Genomic DNA, 21,653 nt, shown 5'->3' on the forward strand with positions numbered 1-21,653 from the left:
AGAACGAAAGGCGACAAAACAGCTCATTTTAGAGGAAAACACAACCCAGACATTGAACAGGCATGCAAGTTCATCAAAGACAAATGCAGTGAATAAAAGTAAACAAGCTAACAGATGGTGTTTATATAAAAAGCAATGGCTCCACACTTTGCTACTGCCTCTCATTGCAGTCATTCACTGACATACTAATGACAAACTCATGAAAAGTGCAGGAAGGTGAATTCACAGGAAAGGTTCGATGTCCATCTCTAGGGCGGAGCAGGGAATCGTCAGCTCAAAACTGTTAATGACGTGTGGGTGGAGGACCCCGAGACGTCCGATGCTCTTCCCGTGGACGAAGATCTCTGCGCAGCGTCCAGGGAAAAAAGTGGAATCTGGAAGACGAGGAAAAAGTAAAGCACAGGTGGGTGGACACAACCAATCCAATAAAAGGAAATAACTGCATTGTTACCTTGCCTACACACACACACACACACACACACACACAACACCCTTCAATTGTTCATAATTAAGATCATTTTCTTTGTTTGCCTAAAATATGTAAAAAAAATTTATTCCGATTATAATCATCAGCAAATTAAAAGCAAAATCATTCAATGATCTTGAAAAAAATTCAACGAGAAAGTATCGCCAATACCAGAACTGTATTCACTGGGTATCAAATTGATACCGAAGGTTGCTGTATTGTCCACCACTAGTAAGGATTGAGGAGAAACACTAATGACAAAGTGGAGTTTGGATTCCATTCAGGACCGGACTGGACTTAAATTGATTAAATACTCCTGCTGTCAAGGTACTCAGCATGCTTTACTTTGTTGCCCACGTACCCAACGAGTCATGCCCGCCCAGAAATTACTAGCCTAACTCGATTAGAATCACATGCTCATAAGTTGGATGAAAAGCAGAGATGGCTGTGATTCATATATAGGAACTAAAAGTCAGTAGACAAAGCCGGTTTTGGACCAGTGTGCTCCTGACCAGCATACTATTTGTCATCATTGAGTTGTTAGACATGTTGCAAAGAAAGAGAACATTCAACACTATACGAGCACAAGTCTTGAAACATGTCTTACTCATTTATGAATGCATTCATTGCTTTAGAGTTGCATCATGCACATTGCATCCTGAAAGTGTTTTACATGTACAGTACAGCGTACAACAAAAACAGTACATTTTAGAGGCAGGTGCCTCGAAATGTACATGCTTGTTTATAGTTTGTTGCATTCATTTCCCAACCACCAGGATGCATTCCATGCTACAAAGCATCAAATGAGCACATTGTGGTGAAGCATGCTTTTAATACCATGAATTACATGTAAATGTGTATTATGCAGCAATAAAAATGATTGTCTCATAATATATAGTCTAAAATTACTTTGTGTTGTCAATACTAGACAGGTTTCTCTCTGTGTGCCACAAAAATATAAAAAAGAGAATTTCCCTTCAGGAATTACAATTAGTATAATTCATAATTTCAACTGAAAAACAAAGAAGCACAAGCAAGAAGACTTTGGGTGTATTAATGAGAGGAAATATTGAAAGACTTTGGATAAATAGTGGTGTGATAAATGTTTGCCCCCTTCCTGATTTCTTTTGCTTGTTTGTCACACTGAAAATGTTTCAGATCAAACAAATGTAAATAATAGTCAATGAGACCCCCTTAGCAGCAACAACTGCAATCAAGCGTTTGTGATAACTTGCAATGAGTCTCTTTCAGCGCTGTGGAGGAATTTTGGCCCACTCATCTTTGCAGGATTGTTGTCATTCAGCCACATTGGAGGCTTTTCCAGCATGAAGCGCCCTTTTAAGGTCATGCCACAGCATCTCAGTAGGATTCAGGTCAGGACTTGGACTAGACCACTCCAAAGTCTTTCCTAAAGTCATCTTGGTTTTCTTCAGCCATTCAGAGGTGGACTTGCTGGTGTGTTTTGGATCATTGTCCTGCTGCAGAACAAGTTGGTTTCAGCTTAAAGTCATGAACAGATGGTCAGACATTCTCAGAGCAGGAGCAGCAGAATTCATGGTTCCATTTATCACAGCAAGTCTTCCAGGTCCTGAAGCAGCAAAACAGCCCCAGACCATCACACTACCACCACCACCACATTTTACTGTTGGTATGATGTTTTTTCTGAAATGCAACATTACTTTTACACCAGATGTAATGGGACACACACCTTCCAAAAATCTTCAACTTTTGTCTTGTCAGACCACAGAGTATTTTCCAAAAAGTTCTTGTGGATCATCAAGATGTTTGCTGGCAAAATTGAGACGAGCCTTAATGTTATTTTTGTTCATCAGTGGTTTTGGTCTTGGAACTCTGCCATGCAGTCTGTTTTTGCCCAGTTTCTTTCTTATGGTGGAGTCAAGAACACTGACCCCGAGGCAAGTGATGCCTGCAGTTGTTTGGATGTTGTTGTGGGGTCTTTTGTGACCTCTCTGATGAGTCGTTGCTGCGCTCTTGGGGTCATTTTGGTTGGCCGGCCACTCCTGGGAAGGTTCACCACTGTTCTCCGTTTTTGTCATTTGTGGATAATTACCTACTGTGGTTCGCTGGAGTCCCAAAGCTTTAGAAATTGCTTTATAAAAACATTTTTAAGATTCAAGAGTTTTAGTGTCATATGCACAGTAATACAGGCAGTTACACTATGCAATGAAATTCTTGTTCTGTTCATTCTCCCATGAAAAAAAGAAAACACAAAAAAATAAGAACAAAAGAAACATTAATACTAATAAATTAAGCAACAACAGCAGAAGAGACATTAATACCAATAAATAAATATATAAAAGTTATGAGTGTGTGCATGTGTTACGTGCGGCTTGTGTCAGTGCTTCGTTGAGAAGCCTGATGGCCTGTGGGTAAAAGCTGTTTGCCAGCCTTGTGGTCCTGGATTTCAAACTCCTGTAGCGTCTGTCTGACGGTAGAAGTGTGACGGTAGGAGGATTTTGTGTTCAGCTGTGTCGTCATTGATTAGTATTCAAATTTGTTTGCTGATCTGAAACATTTAAGTGAGACAAAATATGCAAAAAAAAATTTAAAAAATAAATTATCAGAACGGGGCAAAACTTTTTCACACCACATTACATAAATTTTGGTACAACTTAGTTGGCGTGTGCAACAAAAGCAGGGCTGTCTGTGACAACTTCACTCTCATGAAAGGCACGATACATGGTGTGCCTGTCAGTCATGCACTTTTCAGAGTCTTATACCCCTTCAAACGCTTAACCTCCAGCTACGCACCCCCAACTTCTGTGCTAAAAACACAAAAATATATATATATAAAAAAAAAATCTTATATTTAAACCTGTGTCTACCTCATATTCTTTTAGAAACAACGACCAGAAATCAGTTGCAGAGTGGGTGGTGCTCTACTGTCACTCATGCTCCCTTCATTTCCAACATTAAACTTACAAAGCTCATCTCTCTATTAACTTATTTTAGTCTGCATGCAGTGGACTTGCTCATAGGCATTTGGTGATTAGAGATGCAGAGCTTGGCAGGCAGGGTACAAAAGTAAATTTCTTTAGTTCAACATCACTGAGCAGCAAGCAATAGAAATGTGGCAGAATGCTGTTGCAAATACCGCCGAGGTGATGGAACCTTAATTAGATTTTGTACCTTGTCACTTTCACTTTCTTGGTAATAAAATCTGAGGATCCAATTTGTAAGTGTGCCTCCATTTGACCTCCATTAACAGAGAGCCAAACGTGGTCAAAAATACTGACAAGCAAGCAGATTGATTTGTGAGGAATTGCACAAGAGAAAACAGTTGCTATGACAACATCCCCACGCACAAATGATTTCCAGAGCCCACTGCTTTCATTGCTCTGGATGGTAGCGGGAGAGCACAGGACCAAAAGATAAAGAGATTCACTTCCTGTTACATGGCACACCGTGTAACGTGCCTTTAATGAGCGTGATGAAGTCACATAAACAGCCCTGTTGGTGCACACGCCAACAGGGCTGTACCAACCTTTATGTAAAGTGGTGTGAAAAAGCGTTTGCCCCTTTCCTGATTTCTTTTTTTTGCATGTTTTGTCACACTTAAATGGTCAAATGTGTTGGCTTCCTACTTATACCAGAACGCCATGGCAGCAATAAATATCTCTGGAACATCTTAAATAGCCAAACTGTAAATGAACAAGGCCACTGTCCACTAGGGGTGGGCGGATTAATCATAATATTGATAGTATCAATACCAAGGGTAACAGTATTAGGTTGATACTAGCATAAAAGATTGATGTTTCTGTTGTCTTCATTATAAACATTTGTTTATAGTGTTGTGTTTACATTGATATAATATTTATATACTGGCAAAAAGCCAAAGAACCTGAATGAGAGCCAATATTGTTTTTTGCTTTTATTTAGTTTTGAACTACTGATTTCATTTCATTTCAAACAATTGTATATAGTTGATAATGTTATATTGTCTTATCTTGTTGCAGTTATATATTGATAAATTGTTCCCAAATAAGTGTCTTAACAATATTTTTTGTTTTCCTAAAATCTTTGGCCCATGTTTTATTGTGTTTATAACTTGATTATGAAAGACAAAAGACAACAATCACAAACTCATTCAATGAGCCTGGAAAATTTCAAGTAAAAAGTATAGGATCGAAAAAAAATAAATAAAACTATGCGTACGCCATTTGGGGTTTCCATGTCGCTTTGTGAATGCACAGTTAATGGCATTGCCCCACATTGCTGGCTTCTATGTGAAATCTTTAGAGTAATAATTGATTGCCTGGTCTACAGTTACACCTCTGACATTTTTTAAATGTGTAAATCTTGTGGTTGATGATCACCCCAGGTCTATTAGGGTAAGCTGCAGTTTACTTACGTGAAAGGGAAAAGAGATACCGATGTGTGACATGGATAGATCACTCAACATTAACAAAACACCCTGACTCACTAGGATGTTGCCTCAGCTGCATTTAGAGGGTCAAAACCTCACATTGGAAATGTGGGCATCTCTTAAATGGGGGTTTCCTCTTCACTTTTGACCTTCCCGACTGTCGATTTAATCCATGTCTGCTGCGCTCTACACATTCTGTGGACATCTCAACCATTCCACATCCCTGTGCCAGAATTGTTGGTGGGGGAACTGCAGAGCTTTTCCCCACTGCTGATGCGAACATCCTGAGAGGAGCCGTTAGTGTCAGGTGAGTGCTCACATGGGCTGTGACTTTGCAAAGGGGTTAAAGATATCCTGACAGATGCACCACGGGAATAGCTAACGGTGCACAAGGTGAGGAAGACAGATGAACTTGGGTACTGTGCACCGGCGCAGATGGGCAGTGGATGCCTATGTGGGTGTGTTGTGTCTGCGTTGCTGCTTGCCACTGCAGTAGGTGACGTGACTTCCATATTTTCTCCTCCACTGCAGGAATTACACACGCTCACCTCCAGCTGCACTGACAGAAACCCAGCAACTCCCGTTTTTCCTCATGCAACCATACTTCTCTTCTTTGAATCCTGTCTGTCTTTCCTTCTTATTCGGTGACACCTGAGCTAATTTATGTGCTGGGTGGCTCCTCTGCATTGGGTGGCTCCTAGTCCACTACTGTCATTCTGTAAGAGTACCATATGTTTCAGGGTTGACATTTCTAAGATTAAAGCTGCATTGTGAGAAAATTCTGAATCATGCATGCATCCATGGGCCCCACGGTGGCCGAGTGGTTAGCATGTTGGCCACACAGTCAGGAGATCGGGAAGACCTGGGTTCAAAATCTCTGTTGGGCATCTCTGTGTGGAGTTTGCATGTTCTCCCCGTGCACTCCGAATTCCAAAGACATGCATGGTAGGTGTGTGTGGGGGGCCCTGCGATTGGCTGGCGACCAGTCCCAATGTATCTCGCTTCTCACCCAAAGGCAGCTGGGATAGGCTCCAGCATAGCCCTGCGACCATAATGAGCAGCACAGAAGATGGATGGCATCCATCTGTTTTCTAGACACCTTTGTAACTCCTGTTCATGAAGATTTTGACATTTTAACATGAATTTCTTTATGTTGTTCTCTGCATCGACTATTTAAACTGTGTTGCACAATAATCAATGGAAAAAAACGCCATGTTTTAAAAAAAAAAAAAAAGGGACTGATGCAACAACCACCACGCCATTTTTTTTTTAAACCAAAAAAAAAAATGTACAACCACCACCATCGGCTAGCATATGTTACCAATAGTGGTTTAAAAGAGCTGATTGTACAACAAAATGTCGATATTTTTCACAATTACAAAGCTGCATAACAATTGTTCTAAATTTTTGTTTGGTGCAAATAAAATAACTGTCATTCCTGGCCCATCCTGTCACTCACAGGTGTTGGTATTTACATACATACATACATGTCTGTGGCTCAGTCTCAGAGAGGTGATCAACAATATAAATTCATGTTGTTGTTATGACAATTATCACTGAATGCATAGCCCAACGTTAGTAGCTAAACTTTGACAACGTCTATCATTAGCTGACAACCACCACAGTGTGCGTGTTACGTCTGTGTACTCGAAGCAGGAAGAAGTGGGATACAACTCTACCAGTAGGTTCAAATGTTGGCGCCCTCCATGCAGCTGAAGGAACCGGCTGCATACAACAATTTTTTTCAGGATTATCTTACCAGTGAGTTTATCTGTTCTTAAAGAGAGAAGGCAAACTGCTGCCATGCATGTGACCCCTCAACATTCTGGTTGCAGGATTCCAGCGTAACAAGCACCACAATGCACAGCTACTGATGGCCACATATGTTTATGTAACCTCAACCAAATGTGCAATACCTTCCTGTGACCCAGATTCATCTGCACACTGGCTTGGCGAGTAAATAAATGAGCTTTATGGCATAGCGGCTAAAATGTGACTCTGGGATTTTCTCCCTCCAACATAAATCCAGTCTTTACTACCCAAAGCTGGACACTGGCACATTGCATCAGACCGGCTTATCCAAGTTCCTTACCTTCTGCAGCCTGGATGTGGTAGCCGTCTCCTCGGCTTGGCTTCACCGCCAGTAGTTGCATGGTACGGTCGAGCAGGCCGTGGAGCACCTCGAAGCCTGGGCTCTTGTTGTAATATACAGCACAAAAACGTCGGCTATTTCTTGCCCCGACATCTGCTTGTTGGGATGACAGCCAGTAAGTCTGAGTGGGGCTTAACCAATGACATAATGAATAGGAAATAGATGCCATATTATAAAAGAAAATGGGTTTTTCCCAATCTCTTAAAATTGCACGTACATTCATGACTTCTAGTGTTTATTATTTTTAAATGCTTCATCTATGTTACTCATCTCCACCGACTGGCCAGGATTTTATATATTTATTTCTCCATAATCAAGTGTTTGCAGCCAATTTTATATATACTCATAAGTTTCTAAATACCGCTCTTTAGCGAATGAAACAAACTTGGATAAGCAAGCAGAAAGGCAGTTGATCAAAATGCATAGAATTAATTGTTCAACTTTTCTCCACATCCACACACCTACCTTTGGTCTCATCTTTCAGCACTACATCAGATATCTCAAACAACTTCAGGGGGAGAGGCATTTTCCTGTTGGCTGCAATTGTTTTCAGCAAACCTGGCAGCAGGGTGGTGCGCGCCACCTGGTGGAGAAACAGAACGGTGTTTATTGGAAACGGCTACATCTTTGCACGGTAAGAAATCGCCCTCTTGTGGAGAAAAAAAACAACTTCAAGTAAAACACCACATTCGAATCAGTATTTTTTTCTGTATTGGACTGCTCAAAGCAATGCAAGTCAAAAAAACTCTTTCAACATATGTTTGTATGTCATCTATTTTACCAACTATATTCACTTTCATTTACCTGGAACTCTGCGGTCTTGGGGTTGGAGATGTGAATTGCCCTGGTTTCAGAGATCTTCTTGCCAAGCCTGTCTGCTATGTCTTCTTGGGAGCACTGCAGCAGTAGATTTGTGGTGGGTTTTTTGTTCTTTTTTAAGAGGAAACTATGAGTGTTTCTGTATTTATGTTTTACCAAGGCAAAGTTGAGGGCCTCTGTGAATCCAGCCCCTGCAAGGTCCTGTCTTAGCAGCTCTGTCAGTTTATTCAGTGGAAACTACAAAACACAAAGAACACGTCATTTGACATCACGGCTTTTGGTTATATCTACTCGACTTTATCAGAATTTTGAGGGCTGGTCACCGTTTAGTGGGTTTAAATAAAATAACCCAAGCCAATCAAATCAGGGCACAATGTGTCCATTTAGTGAGGGAAAGATGGATGGTGAGATCGACAGATGATCTGTGCCGCTGTTAAAGTGCCCATGACACCAACACACATGTTAATCTTGGTGTTTCCAACATGACAAATAAAGGAATATTTCCTGTGTTAGATGTGCCCTTGAATGTTAAAATATTTGTACAATTTTCGTCACTTCTTCTGGGTCTGGAGGACGAGGAGGAGGAGGAGCACGTGACGTCAACACCCAGAACTTCCCCGTCACTACAATGCATTCTGATATCATGCTCCACTTCTTGGTGAATTTCTGTTTTCTTTGTATATTATGCCCACTCTTTGTGTTGAAGGCTATTGCTGGATGACTGGAGGAGACAGTAAGCTTCTTCAAAATTTCTAAAACACACCGGTCGCCTCGTCAGATGATCGACAAATGCTCAACCGTGGAAGAGTGTGCCAACGTGGCAGAAAGTCAATCTACATTTCTCCTGCTAATATGCTCCATAGTAGCCAGCCTACTGCTGGCGGCTAATGCAGTACTAATTCCCATCTGGCTTGTTATAACACGGATGCTAGGCAGCTAATGTTGTATCTGCTGTAGCATGCAACAATAAATCCAAAGGGTCGTCTTTGATTGCAGCGTCACTACCAGTCTCAGAATAATATTGCTTTTCATGCAAAACTGCTTAAGAGACAACAAGCGTCTCTCGTCTTCAGCTCTGTGCAGCGTGCAAAGAGCAAGCTGATAGCTGTGGCTATCACTGCCAGTAAGGCATATCATACTCCTCACAGCACAATATTAGTGAATGTTATTGTTGTGGATTTGTCACTTTCTTGGCTTTGCTGCGAGTTCATGGTTGCATATGTTTGGGTCTGGTTCCCGGAATGTTCTGATCGCGATATCACAGCCAAGACGGCGTCGGTTCAGAAGACTCGCTGAGGGGCATGTCAAAACCACCACTTCATTTCACTCCTATTTCACAGTATGACAAAAAAGTTTTAAGTGAGTACTTTTTTTTTTTTGTCTTTCAAGTTTTTTGGTGGTGTAATTTTCATCATGTTTTCATGTCAGTCAGTCAAAACTGACAAAGTAACTGCTGGCAAAAGTAACACTGATCTGTGCAGTGTCTCCAGCAAAGCAGTCACTCTCAATTGACCAGTCAGTCTACACTCCTACCCTCACCCAAAGGGAAATATCTGCGGATACAAGCGGACGAAATGAGCCTTCTTCACAGGGTGACAGGGCTTAAAGATATGGTTAGATCTCGGTCATTCAGGAGGAACTCAGAACAGTGCTGCTGCTCCTCCACATCGAGAGGAGCCATTGTGTAATGGGTGCCAGCCAATGTGGCTGTGCTTTGGTAAACCTCACTACCTGACACCTTAAGGGTCACGCAGGACATCAACTTGACTGGCTTTTAAGCTTGATGGTTAGCACTCGTTCTCATTCGGCGGACCTTGGTTCCAGCCCAACACATGCCTAACTGGGAGGGTATAGGGTACATCTAGGATATCCTGGAGGGACTATGTCTCACAGTTGACTTGGGAACTCCTTTGTGTGGAGGAGGTGGCCAGAGACTTGCCTACTGAGACTGCTGCCCCCGTGGCCCAGACAGGTGAATGAATGAACATTTTTATGCTAATTATCGGCCAATCACATCAGTTGTAGTGCACATAAGGTAAATTCAGTTACCTGGTTGGCTATGGTGTAGGTATGTGGCGTGGTGTGGGTGATGTTGTTGAAACCAAAGGCCATGGCTGCGTCCTCCACAATATCACAAGCATGGATGACGTCCGAGCGGGTGGGCGGGATCTCAACCTCTATTTCATCACCAACACCTGTAGCCTGAGAGCGCAGGCACATCCGTGTCAGCAGCTGGGCTATCTTCTCAGTGGACTCGCTGTGAGGTGAAAGCACAATAAGTCACCCTTTTAGAAGGCCTGAGCAGCAGGTTGTAACTTTCTCAACAAAACATAGCTGTACACGTGCTGGGAAAAGTGAACATATTGTTCTGTACTTGGCTATTTTGTTTAGCCTGTCAATGTCTTACTTGATGCCAACTTTGCGATTGATGAACTCACTGGACAGTTTCTCCTTTCTGTAGGCCAGCTCCTAAAACAATAGAAAGTGTGGAATTTGGAAATGGAAATGTGGGTAACGTGTATGAAAGATGACTGTATTGAGTGCAGTACTGGATATTTGAAGGTCGTGCCGTCAGGGTTCACCACATCAGCCTCTTCTACACTAATGGAGAATGAGAGAGGAAACACAATCGGTAGAAGAACACAAAACCATTCTGCTGTTTGATATTGTCTGATTAACGCAAAGCAGTTCGGTTAGGTTTGGCATTGTACGCCTGTTTTTTTTTTTTTTTTTATAATTCTATTTTCAAAAGGTTTTGGCCAAATTAACTCATCCGTATTGTAGCACTTTTGGGCCCCCAGCTGGAGTTCCAACCGCAGTGGACCCAAAGTAGAGAATTAATTATTATTATTGTTATTATTAATTCAATGGTGCTGGTATGTCATCACTCTATTTACGTAGCTGACAGACATTCTACACTTGTGTGTTTAGGAAACATATCTTTGGGCAGTGATCAAAGCTGCAATGTCACATTCAGTACAGCAATGGAAATATTACAAATGAAATAGTGTGAGCCAGGAGGATGTTAGGCTACTTCATATGCATCCATCAATACTCTGACAATTTATCCTCATTAGGGTCGCCAGCCAATCGCTGGGCAAGCTACTTAATGAAAAAAAATAAATATAACAATAATAATAAAATAAAAACTAAAATACTAAATAAAATACTGCAAATGGAGAGCTGAAGAGTTCAGATTTTAGTGAAGGCTCTGTGCCAGCAAACGTTTCAAAACGGCTCAACATTTTCTGCTTAACTGATTACATTGCCGTCGTTAAATGTGAAGATGACATTTTCATTTCCAGAGGGATTACAAACTGTGTGTGTGACTCACGTGAAAGGCTGTGAACAATACTCGCAGAACATTGTCACCATCATGTCTAACACAATCTTTGCCTGGAGCAGAAGAGAAATTTTATTTGGATATTTGTGAGTAGGCTGCTTGAACAAAATATGGCACCGTAAATTCCGGTGTATAAGCCGCTACTTTCTTCTTAAACTTTGAATCCTGCTGCTTATACAAGGGTGCGGCTAATCTATGGCTAAATTGTAATCTTGTGACATCTCCTTTACTTCAGAACGACTAATTGTTTAAATACTGTGCTGCTCACAAGTCAGTGAGGAAACGGTGGCCCTTTCTTTGGCAGGAGCCAATCACGAGCCATCAGTGCACTCACGACAAGCTTGTAAGCCCATTGGAAATCGCAGGAGGTCATTACATATAACAGTACAACAACTTAGTCTAACTCACTTTGTCATTTTACTGAGAACACTAAATTAATCACACAGCAACTTAACTCTCCAAAAGTATACCTCAGAAATATAAAAACATGTACCAATACGAGTTTAAATTGAAAAGGCATTGCGTCTGAGCAACCCATTCTTGGGGCGCTGCAATGACGCAAGCCTCCCTCTGGGCTCTGTCCTCTGGCGCTCTGGTGGACAGCGGCAACATTGCAGTGCCTCAATCTATGTTGTTAAAATCGCTGCTGTTTGTTATTTCAAAAATTGGTACATGTAATGTATATTTCCTGACTACCTTTTGAGTGTTAAGTTGCTGTGTGATGAGTTTAATGTTTGTAAGATGACACCGTGGGTCAGACTGTTAACATTGAGTAATGACCTCCTGCAATTTTCAATGGGTTGGCAAGCTTGTGAGTTTTTTCCACAGCTCACAAGCTCCTGTCAAATAAAGAGCTGCCTGGTCCTTACGTATGGATGGAATGTCATTTTATAACGTGGACACGTGCTACTTATGTACCAGTGCGGCTTATGTATGAACAAATCTGTTTTTTCCTCTAAATTTTGCGGGTGCGGCTGAGACACTGGTGCGGCTCATACACCAGAATTTACGGTAATAATTTGTCCGTGGACTCAACTCAGCTGTACCTTGGTCAGATCTGTGGCAGTGCACTCAATGAATACGTTCTTTGTTTTCAGAGTGATTTTTGAATGATCTCCTGGAATGACAGATTGACAAAACAGACCATATAATGTAATTGGACTTGAATTGTTTTTTTTTAATCATTTCTGACTAAATATGACAGGGAGATACACACACACACTTACCATTGATAATAGGAGGCATAGATAAGACAATGCCATTGCTGTCATAAATTATGGGGTACACTGGCTTGTCTTCAATAATATGAAGATAATGTCTCAGGTGGCTGTCGGTCTGCAAGAGAGGGGTACAAAAATCAGGCAACAGAGCAAGACAACAAAAACATGCAACTGGACCAAGTATATAATGAGATGGACACCTTGTAGAGGTTCATGAGTTGGGTGGCAGTGAATTCTTTTGTCTGGTTGAGTGGTTTGAAGCTGATGTCTCCAGGTGGCTTGGCTGTGTAAGTAAAAGGACCTGAGATGGTATCCAGGTCATGAGTCCCAATTGCCACCAGGGTTCTCTTCCTGCACAAAGGTTGTTAGAAAGGATCCGTTCAGTTATGAGTTATGTGACAAACTTGAAAGAGGAAAGACAAGAATCCAAGCATTGGTCCACTTCTGTTTTGTTTTTGGGGTAATGGAGTTGAACTTTACAAGATAATGAGTAGTTCTATCTCTCCGGATTGAACGGAAGGCTCCTAGTAGAATCATTTCAGAGTTTCAGTTCAGTCTGTAGAGCAGTGGTGGCAAACCTTTTGGAGCCCAAGATCCCTGGTCTCGGCCATGATCTTTGGTGGAAATATACAATACAGGGCAAATGGACTTGTTTGTTCCGTGCAAGACTGTACAAAAACCGAGACACTTTACAAAAACAGGCAAAATTTAGGAAAAAAACAAATCATGTGAAAACTGGGGTGTACAAAACAAGAGCTTTGACTGTAAATCCAAGGTTTCCGCTACATGTAATGGATCGTGGCAGGGTGTCACAGCTCAATAAAAAGCCCCCATACATGGAAAATGAGGTGGGGGTTTTTTCTCTCCGTGAAAACAATGTTAAATAATAGTGTATGAATGGACATATATGCTATCAGGGGTGCCCATGACGGCGATCCCGAAGGTAGTGTTGGTCGTGTGTCACCTACATCATAGTCCCTTCGTAGATGTCATATGACAGTCAGCTGACATTAAGCCCCCTCCTGATTCGCTCTTGCGCCGCAGCAGCGGCATAAAAAGAGTGGCGAACAGACGGATAATGCAACTTTCATCTTTATTATTCCGATTATGGACAAATTAACTCAGCGGTAAGATGACTATATCTATAACAAAAGTTACCCGTTCACTTGTAGCGGCAAGTTGTATAGAAAAAAAACAAAAAAGTCGATTGTTTCATGGCTCCGCATCGCGCCAGGAACTCTACAACAGAAACATGTCTTCTCCAAGTTAAACTTCTATTTCACGAATTAGAAAATGTGCCCATTGCTGAAAGCTTTTTAATATGTTGCCTTGACTACGGCTGCATAATCTTTTGCATAATCCTTTTCATTTCTCGTATACAGTACAGCATCTGTAATGCTAACTGGACATAACACATGAACGCTACGTAGCTATTTTCACTGACATAATACTCAGTTTATGTACACAACTATTGAGGAATTATGTGTAATTATCTTTATTAACATATTGATTTGAATTGTAAATTAGTGAAGGATTGGAACGATTTTGAATGCCTGTAAACTTTTAACCTGTGAATGTGAAATACTAATCATTAGCTTTTAGTATAGTAGTTGCAAACTTTACCAGTTAGATTTTATATATCATATATGCTAGCTACAAAGTACCCCACAGGCTGAACAAGTGTGATCACCCCTGTGATATATAGATACATGTACAGCCTATTACTTACATATTGACCACAATTAATTTGAAATATCTATCAAATATCATAAAAACATTTGACTACACTTTATTTTGAAAAACATGCACCAGAATCACCCATCTGCCCTGTTGGCACTTGACAGATAAGAAGTGGAACAAAGGCAGTTAATCAATGAATTTGTTGCTCGAGCCTGTGAACACAACCCCAATGTTGACATTATTACCGACAGTAAATTTCAATATTTAAAAAAATTAAAAATCCTGCCACAGCGACGCAGCAGCCACACTCCGCCTCCCATGTAGCCCACCACCACAGCTTCAAAAAAAAATCCTAGGGGAAACCCTGAAATCAAGCACATTTCCTTAACTAAGCATAAGTTCATTTGTAGCCATCCTACCTGCATATGTTCTGATGGAGTTTCTCCTGCAGCTCAATGAAGCTGTCATAGCGTTGCTGTGTGAATGTGATGTTCCTCAAAACGGCTGCCACTGCAAAGGGGCGCACTGCAGCCGTCTGCACACAACAACAGCAGCTCCAACTTACGGACCAGGTATGCATTTGATTTGGACTAATATCTGCACCGTATTCATTTTAGAAAAATGTACATATACTAAAATAAATAACAAAAATCCAACTAACCTCCTTGGTGATAATGAGTTTCTGAGGCTCCCCGCTGCTGGGGCTGACACGCCTGTACCGAGGTGCCTCCAACCTGGGCAACGAGCATCAGATTTTTATATACACTGAAAACTAACTCTTGAGCGACAACTCTACTAGACAAAGTCTTACTTATTCTTGAAGACCTGAAGCCCACGAACCAAACCTTCCAAACAAAGAAGGTCATAGCGGTTTGCTGGCACATCGATCTTGTAAAGGATGACATCAGATGCTTGTGCTGCCTTCACATCACCCTGTTCACGGCTAATTATCTCCTTCTCGGACGTCTGCATCAGGACAGATACATAACAAGAGTTCAATCTCATTTTTAAATACAGATTTTCACATTTTCCAGAAACCTGCAATACAGTATTTACATGCCACATGTGTCCATGGAGGGCCAAGACACTGCAGGTTTCCTCTCCAACCAGTTTCTCCAGCGGGTGATTTAATTGATGAGCGTCTTCCCTCAAATTGAAGCGGGTGTTGATCATTAAAATCACCTGCCTTACTGACCAGCTGGAAAGAAAACCTGCAGTGTCTTGGCCCTCCATGGCACGAGTTTGACACCACTGGCTTATGAAAATTTGTAAAAATGCGTTATGTAGAAGTGTACACCTACACAGGAGGTCCTCGGTTTAATACATGTGGGGCTCCGAAGCACTATCATATATTACCTAATAACTTTGGCTCGTTATTACCTGACTCGCTGGAGAACTAGTTACAGTACGTGCGTACAGCGGAAGAATACATAGCAGCACCTAGCTACACTGAGAAGATTGTCGCCACCGCTCTCCCTTGCCAACCTCATGCCCTTCTTTATGTCTCCCCAGCGCAAGGCAGACTCCCCCAATGGCAGTGCGTCTAAGAAAAGGCAAGCAACCACCCTGCCGCTTGACAAATGTGCTTTGAAATCAATAGCGATTAAGTGCATTTTTGTTACAGGTTAACTTCTTAATTCCTAATACTGTGTTTTATACGTCCTTGTGTTGTGTACACTGTGGGCCGACTTTGATGTTAATTTAGGCACAAGTGCCACCTTTACACTAAAAATAAACTTACAACGCATCGTAGGAACGGAACTCTGCAAACTGATGACCTCCTGTATTAACTGCGTTTTCAAATTTCAACCCGTAGGCATCTGAAACAGCATTACATCATGTCAAATTGCCATAAAAAAGTTATAAAATCAGATCACTGTGTACTTACAATTTCATCCAGCTCCAGTCCAAATTCAAAACACAGCTCGTCAAACTCGTCATCAGCTGACAGAAAATCAAAGTAGGCATTAAAACTGGTATTTGTACACTTCTAATACTTCCAGTACACACATGGCTTGACAGTTTGATTCCGCACACTTTGTAGGACAACGAAGATGACGCAATGACGGTGACAACCAATGCAACATGTCCAAAGTTCTTTCCAACAAGTTTGTCGCTGCCAGACAAGGGTTGACGTTGATCTTTGTAAGTATTTTGTATCAAATAGAACGCTCACTGGTTAATTCAATAGACATAAATAAACCAATTTGGTAGTCTGTTAGTTAGCCAGCGAGCTAGCGAGCTAGCTAGCTAGCTAGCCAATGTTGCGTCTGATGCTACCGGCTACAGAGCTCAGATTCTTCTGTCATGTCTTGACGGCTACAAAAACGTGTGGCAAGCCATGCTGGTGTCCTTAGGCTAATTGGGGAAAAAATGTTTACTTACTATAAGTTCTACCCAAAGCTTCAAAGAGAAGATCCCTTTTTACGCCAACCGTCGGCATGTTTGTTTGCTGCTTCCTCAGCCTCGTGGAAAAGGACCCCACCCAAAAATAGCTGTCGGTAAATATGCCTGACTTTCGGGAAAAATCGTCCTTCAAGTATTTCCTGCTGTACAAGTGCCTAAGTTTGAAAAACAAATGGAAATAAAAATTTACAATCCACCTAAATATGTAGTTTAAGTTTACATATATTCCTGCCAAAAGTGTGGTGGATATTAGTAACTGAATACTGTACAACTGACACGCTTAAAGATCGCAGAAGCTGAACAAAAAAATGTTTACGCCTCTAAAATGCAGGAAAACTATTTTCACTTTGTGTGATACTGCAAATTATGGTATCCCTCAGATTCCAAGGTCTCCTATTGCAGATGCCGATACTTCCATTTTTTTTAATTAAATTATTTATGTTATAATCGTAAAAGATATGGCAAACAATGCATTTGTGAAAACAGTTTAACAAATACAGTTTAACACTACACACACACACACAATGTAACAACATAATACAGTTGTTCCCTTTTAGTACATACAATTGTTAGAGGATTCAAGGTGTGTCATTCTATTTAAAACACACACACACCATATAGGTTTGAAACGAGATTGGTTACTGACGGCCCAGTAGCAGCTATACAGCAATAAATAAAATAGTAAAATTAAACAAAAAAACACAGAACAAGAAGTGTGGACCAGACCTAGGACACGCTGGAGGGATTATGTCTCACAACTGGCCTGGGAACGCCTTGGTGTCCTCCCGGTGGAGCTGGAGGAGGTGGCCGGAGACCAGGAAGTCTGGGCTTCCCTGCTGAGACTGCTGCCCCCGTGACCCAGACCCGGATAAGCAGAGCAAAATGGATGGAAATTTGCACCTTATATAGTAAGTAAAACCAAAAAGTAGTCACATTTGGCAGGCTGCTGTACATCCAGTGATGTGTTACGTGCAGTTGTCTGCAACGGTATGAGGTAGTTAGGTGGCATTCCGTGTAAAATAGTAGGCCTACTGGATTTTGTGCCTCCACTCATCCTCCAGACTCATGGGACCTTGATTTGCAAATGCTATGCAAAATGTACTTTCATCTGAAAATGGGAGTTTGTACCAGTGAACAACAGTGTGGTTGTTCTTTTTCTCCACAGCCCAGGTAAGCCACTTCTGACGTTGTCCCTGGTTCAGGGGTGGAGTGAAACATTTGTAGCACAAGTCTAGGATTCATCTGTGCCTAGCTGCTCTTGATGCACGGACTCCAGCCTCAGTCTACTCCTGGTGAAGTTCCCCGAAAATCTTGAATGGATTTTGCATGACAGTCCACTCAAGGCTGTGGTCATCCCCAATTGTGCTGGTGCACCTTTTTCTTGTACTCAACTATATGAATATGACTGAATACAGCACTAAGCAATGAGAAATGACATATGATTGCGTAGCCAGCTGACCCAGACCGAGAGACCATGTAAAGGCTCAGGAAACCTTTGCAGGTGTTTTAAATTAATTAGCCCATTGGGGTGTGACACCAGGACTTTCCTAAATTTAACTTATTCCTAATTTTCTGGGTCTTTCATCATCTGTAAGTCACAACCATCAAACTTGCAAGAAATAAAGATATGAAATAAATATTTCACTTTCTGAAGTGAGTGAGAAAAATATTGAACTTGTGCTTTTCAAATTTTTTGAGGTGCGCATCTGTAAATAAAAACCCCATCAGCTTACACTTTCATCCATAGACTATTTTCTATCTAGTATTTGACTTGTGACTTGAAACTGTCAATATTTGAGACATCATTTCGGTTACCCAGTTTAGAATTTTAGAATAAAATAAACCCTGGTGGCATTATGACCTCGAGTAACCCTTGCGTCTCCCAGCCCTCCTTCCTTCCATCCAGGCCGGCCCTTAGCACGCGCCACTCCGACGAGTCCAATCATCGCACGACAAAGCAGCTCTCCCTCCCTGCCATCACTACCTATTCAACAATACAAAGAATGTGAAAGTGCTTCATTTGTCTTGCTGCTGACGGCAGAGACGGGAGACTCAGTCAACTGACAAAGTCAAGGTGAGTTTGTCCGTGTTTGCGTGCTTTGTTTCGACAGCCCGCACGTGCGTCAAGTTGCAGAGAAAACTTCATACTTCACTTCTTTGCTCAGTTTCAAGCGCCGGACGGTTTTACAAAAAACAACAACAAAAAACTCAGCTGCTCACCCGCAAGGCTATGTTTTCAAGTATGTATATTAAGCAAAGAATAATGATGATAATAATAATCCGAAAAAACGTTTGCACGTATACAACCGGAATCGCGTCAGCTGAGCTGGTGTATTTTGAAAAGAAAAACCGGAAACCCGCGTTGACAGCTCTCGTAGTCGGTATTTGCCAGTATTTGCCACATCTACCCTTTTAATTACGGTATTACTTAGGTTTTCACATTCTAATGCAATTGTATGGTATGGTATTGTTTATATGGTTTATTTGATTTATAAGTTTAATTAGGGAACATCACGTGGTTTGCACCGTTCAACATGTCTAGGAAGGAGTATGAAGAAGCAGAAGCAGAGTTTATTTAAACCTACCCCTTCTCCATATGGATTACTGACAATTAATTCCCACTAAATCTATTACAGATATTTCATTGGGTTACATTTTACCATTTAAAGTTTCTTCACTACCATTGTGTCACCAATTTGTAATTAAAGACAACAAAACAGTGAATGTGTAGCAATGGATAGATGGCTTATGTCGTGACAGAAAGAAAAGAGGGAGAAATTATTGGGAAAAAGAGCACTTTAGCAGTATATACACTAGCTTGTGCAATGTTAAAGGGGAATGAAGAAATAAAGACGTTAACTTAAAGATAAGTCGTAAGAGTAAATCAGTTAAACGAGACTTGTTTATCTCTGTAGTTTTGTTGTTTTTACTAGTCATGCCAATGAGTGATTTACACTGAACCCCGCTAGATCCTTGTGGTCAAGTTGTGTATTATTTTGCCACTATGGCCACCTTTTTGACGTTTTTCTGCAAGACTTGCTGAGTGGATAAAGATGAACCGGTGCACAAAACATCTCATTCACACAATAGGAAGCGGTATTCCCTTACTAACACGCATACTTACTCCCTCACCCCCCTCCTATACTGCTACCATGTCACAATATTGCTCATTAATCCATTAAGAGGGTGCATAAAGCTACCCATTGAACGGCCACATCCTGCAAAATGAGGATTTTTCACTAAAGGCAAGCGATTAGGGTCAAACTTATGTTGCTGTGGTGCAATTCTGTGTTTTGTCCTTGTATTAATGAGCTTGTTTTGAAAAGGCTTTTGCATGTCTGCACTGCAGGAGGTAATGTACTGCACTCGCTCAATTGCATTACAGCCAACATTGTCGTATCTTTGGGCAAGCGTGCACCTGATATGCAAGCCAGACTAGTGGATGCATATTTGAGCAAGCTGTCGGGGAAGGGTTCAGGGGTTGTGAGCTCTCAAAGATGAGAGTTTAATGATGCTCAAGAGTTTATGAATAGGGGTGGGGGGCAATCCTCAACGACGGCTGGGCAGCGAACGCAGCAGCAGGGCCAGCTAGGGAAGAAGATGAATCCCACTACAAAATTGCACGAAAATAACAGGTGGTCAAAAAGAGTGGCAAAAACGCAAAGAAACAATCTTACTTCACCATGGAGCCAGGGTTGCCACGAGAGGGTTGTCTCCTCTTCTCGGTGGGCCTTTAAGGGATGCCAACAAGGATGATGCCATGTCAAATCCATGAAAGGTGTCATACAACAGGGTGCTGTCCTAAAGGAATGAAAGGTAGGCAAGGGGAGGAGGGGGATGAATGCTTTGTAAGGAGAGGATCCTTACACAAGGAGTATGGCTTATTTCAACACGGCATTGGAGAAGTCCTTGCATTATCTCGGACTACTAAAAAGGAGGCCCCTGCCAAGCAGCAGAGCCGCGTACCGCCACTAGCCACATTAGAGGGATGTGGACGTGGCCCCAAAATAGACCGAAGCGTAGTTGCAGCACTAGCCTGATGATCTTTCAGTCCTCATACATAATCATTCATTCGTGGTGAGTCCCTACCCACCACCCATCTTTGCTTATCATCATTAGGGTCACGGGGGTATGCTGGAATATATCCCAGTTGATTTGGGGTGAGTGGCAGGGGACACCCTGGACTGGTCGCCAGCCAATTGCAGGGCACATATAGACAATGATTAACGCTCACAGGAGCTGACGCTAATTATACCTGTTATCGCAAATGTTGATCCCAGATTGTAGGAGAACGTCACGCTACGCAGGAGGGTTTGGAGTGGGAGGAGCGAGACTTCATTGGAGTGTCAAAAATTGAGTTTTATATGGACGTGTCAATTTCTTGCCTCTTTTCAGTCTTAGCAGGGATTTACTGTAGATGTCTTAGTAAATTAAATCTGTGAAGACTCTTTCCCTCCCGCCTGGTAGGCAGCAGTGCTCCATCCGGTGGCCGTCATGAGGTAGCAGTATATGAACTAGCAGGTGCATGTTGTATTTCCTTTAGCTAGGCTCTAATGTCCTTTTTATAACCTGCCTTAGAGGCAGCTGAAGGATGTTTTGTTAATACAAGGAACAGATGCTTTTGTTTTCTTCGTGTGTCTCAAGGGAACACTTGTAGTGGTGCGTCAAAGAAGCAAGATGAGACTATGATATGGATAATGATAAACTGTTGGGTTGGAATGTGCATGCGCCAACCGTCATGGAGATGAGCAAGGATATGTTGTCCCTACATCAGCAGTTGTGCAGCATTTAAAAGATAAGCATACAACATTCTTACTCGCAATATCAACATACCTCACCTGCACCTTTGCAGTCACTAGTAATCCTGTAACTTGCATATTTGCAAGTTCATAGGTCTATTTGCAGGGCTGTTCAACTCAAATGTTCAGGTGGTCTACTTCCTGGGTCACTGCTGACCCGTTATTGAGGACCTACTGAAAAAAAATGTTGGTCAAAGATCCACTAAATAACGGGAGCACTTTGTTGTTTTTAAGCATGTACTGCAAAAATGCTAGTCCTAGATTTTCTATGTGACAGGAGAGTTGTACGGTTTTACAGGACCTGCTGCAAAAAATGTTAGTCAAAGATCCTTTGTACGACAGGAATGCTGTTCTTTTTAGGGGGTTACTGCAAAAAATGCT

General features: G+C 41.7%; 2 protein-coding genes and 1 long non-coding RNA gene across 4 annotated transcripts in view; 2 read left to right on the forward strand and 1 right to left on the reverse strand.

Annotated features, from left to right (window-relative positions):
* Positions 1 to 16,719, reverse strand: part of farsb (phenylalanyl-tRNA synthetase subunit beta) — a 25,129-nt gene extending 8,410 nt beyond the window's left edge. For both annotated transcript variants that reach the window (XR_008573250.1, XM_054795286.1), the window contains exons 1-17: positions 16,453 to 16,719; positions 15,956 to 16,011; positions 14,879 to 15,033; positions 14,729 to 14,801; positions 14,487 to 14,602; positions 12,588 to 12,738; positions 12,394 to 12,502; positions 12,214 to 12,284; positions 11,159 to 11,220; positions 10,374 to 10,425; positions 10,232 to 10,293; positions 9,874 to 10,081; positions 7,981 to 8,061; positions 7,810 to 7,902; positions 7,471 to 7,588; positions 6,946 to 7,098; positions 227 to 374 (exon numbers count right to left, since the gene is read on the reverse strand). Coding sequence is in view for 1 of the 2 variants with exons in the window: in XM_054795286.1 (XP_054651261.1) it covers positions 227 to 374; positions 6,946 to 7,098; positions 7,471 to 7,588; positions 7,810 to 7,902; positions 7,981 to 8,061; positions 9,874 to 10,081; positions 10,232 to 10,293; positions 10,374 to 10,425; positions 11,159 to 11,220; positions 12,214 to 12,284; positions 12,394 to 12,502; positions 12,588 to 12,738; positions 14,487 to 14,602; positions 14,729 to 14,801; positions 14,879 to 15,033; positions 15,956 to 16,011; positions 16,453 to 16,510 (1,766 nt within the window). In the remaining variant the exon portion in view is untranslated. The remainder of the gene's footprint in view (positions 1 to 226; positions 375 to 6,945; positions 7,099 to 7,470; positions 7,589 to 7,809; positions 7,903 to 7,980; positions 8,062 to 9,873; positions 10,082 to 10,231; positions 10,294 to 10,373; positions 10,426 to 11,158; positions 11,221 to 12,213; positions 12,285 to 12,393; positions 12,503 to 12,587; positions 12,739 to 14,486; positions 14,603 to 14,728; positions 14,802 to 14,878; positions 15,034 to 15,955; positions 16,012 to 16,452) is intronic.
* LOC129191703 (uncharacterized) lies at positions 16,111 to 18,213 on the forward strand. The gene is made up of 3 exons (XR_008573251.1): positions 16,111 to 16,212; positions 17,179 to 17,381; positions 17,639 to 18,213. It is a non-coding gene; the product is annotated as an uncharacterized LOC129191703 (long non-coding RNA).
* Positions 18,214 to 18,381: 168 nt separating this feature from the next.
* Positions 18,382 to 21,653, forward strand: part of acsl3a (acyl-CoA synthetase long chain family member 3a) — a 30,659-nt gene continuing 27,387 nt past the window's right edge. The window contains exon 1 of the mRNA XM_054795287.1: positions 18,382 to 18,547. The gene's annotated coding sequence lies outside the window, so the exon portion shown is untranslated. The remainder of the gene's footprint in view (positions 18,548 to 21,653) is intronic.

Source organism: Dunckerocampus dactyliophorus, chromosome 12 (assembly GCF_027744805.1).
Source record: "Dunckerocampus dactyliophorus isolate RoL2022-P2 chromosome 12, RoL_Ddac_1.1, whole genome shotgun sequence".
In the NCBI taxonomy this organism is placed as follows: domain Eukaryota; kingdom Metazoa; phylum Chordata; class Actinopteri; order Syngnathiformes; family Syngnathidae; genus Dunckerocampus; species Dunckerocampus dactyliophorus.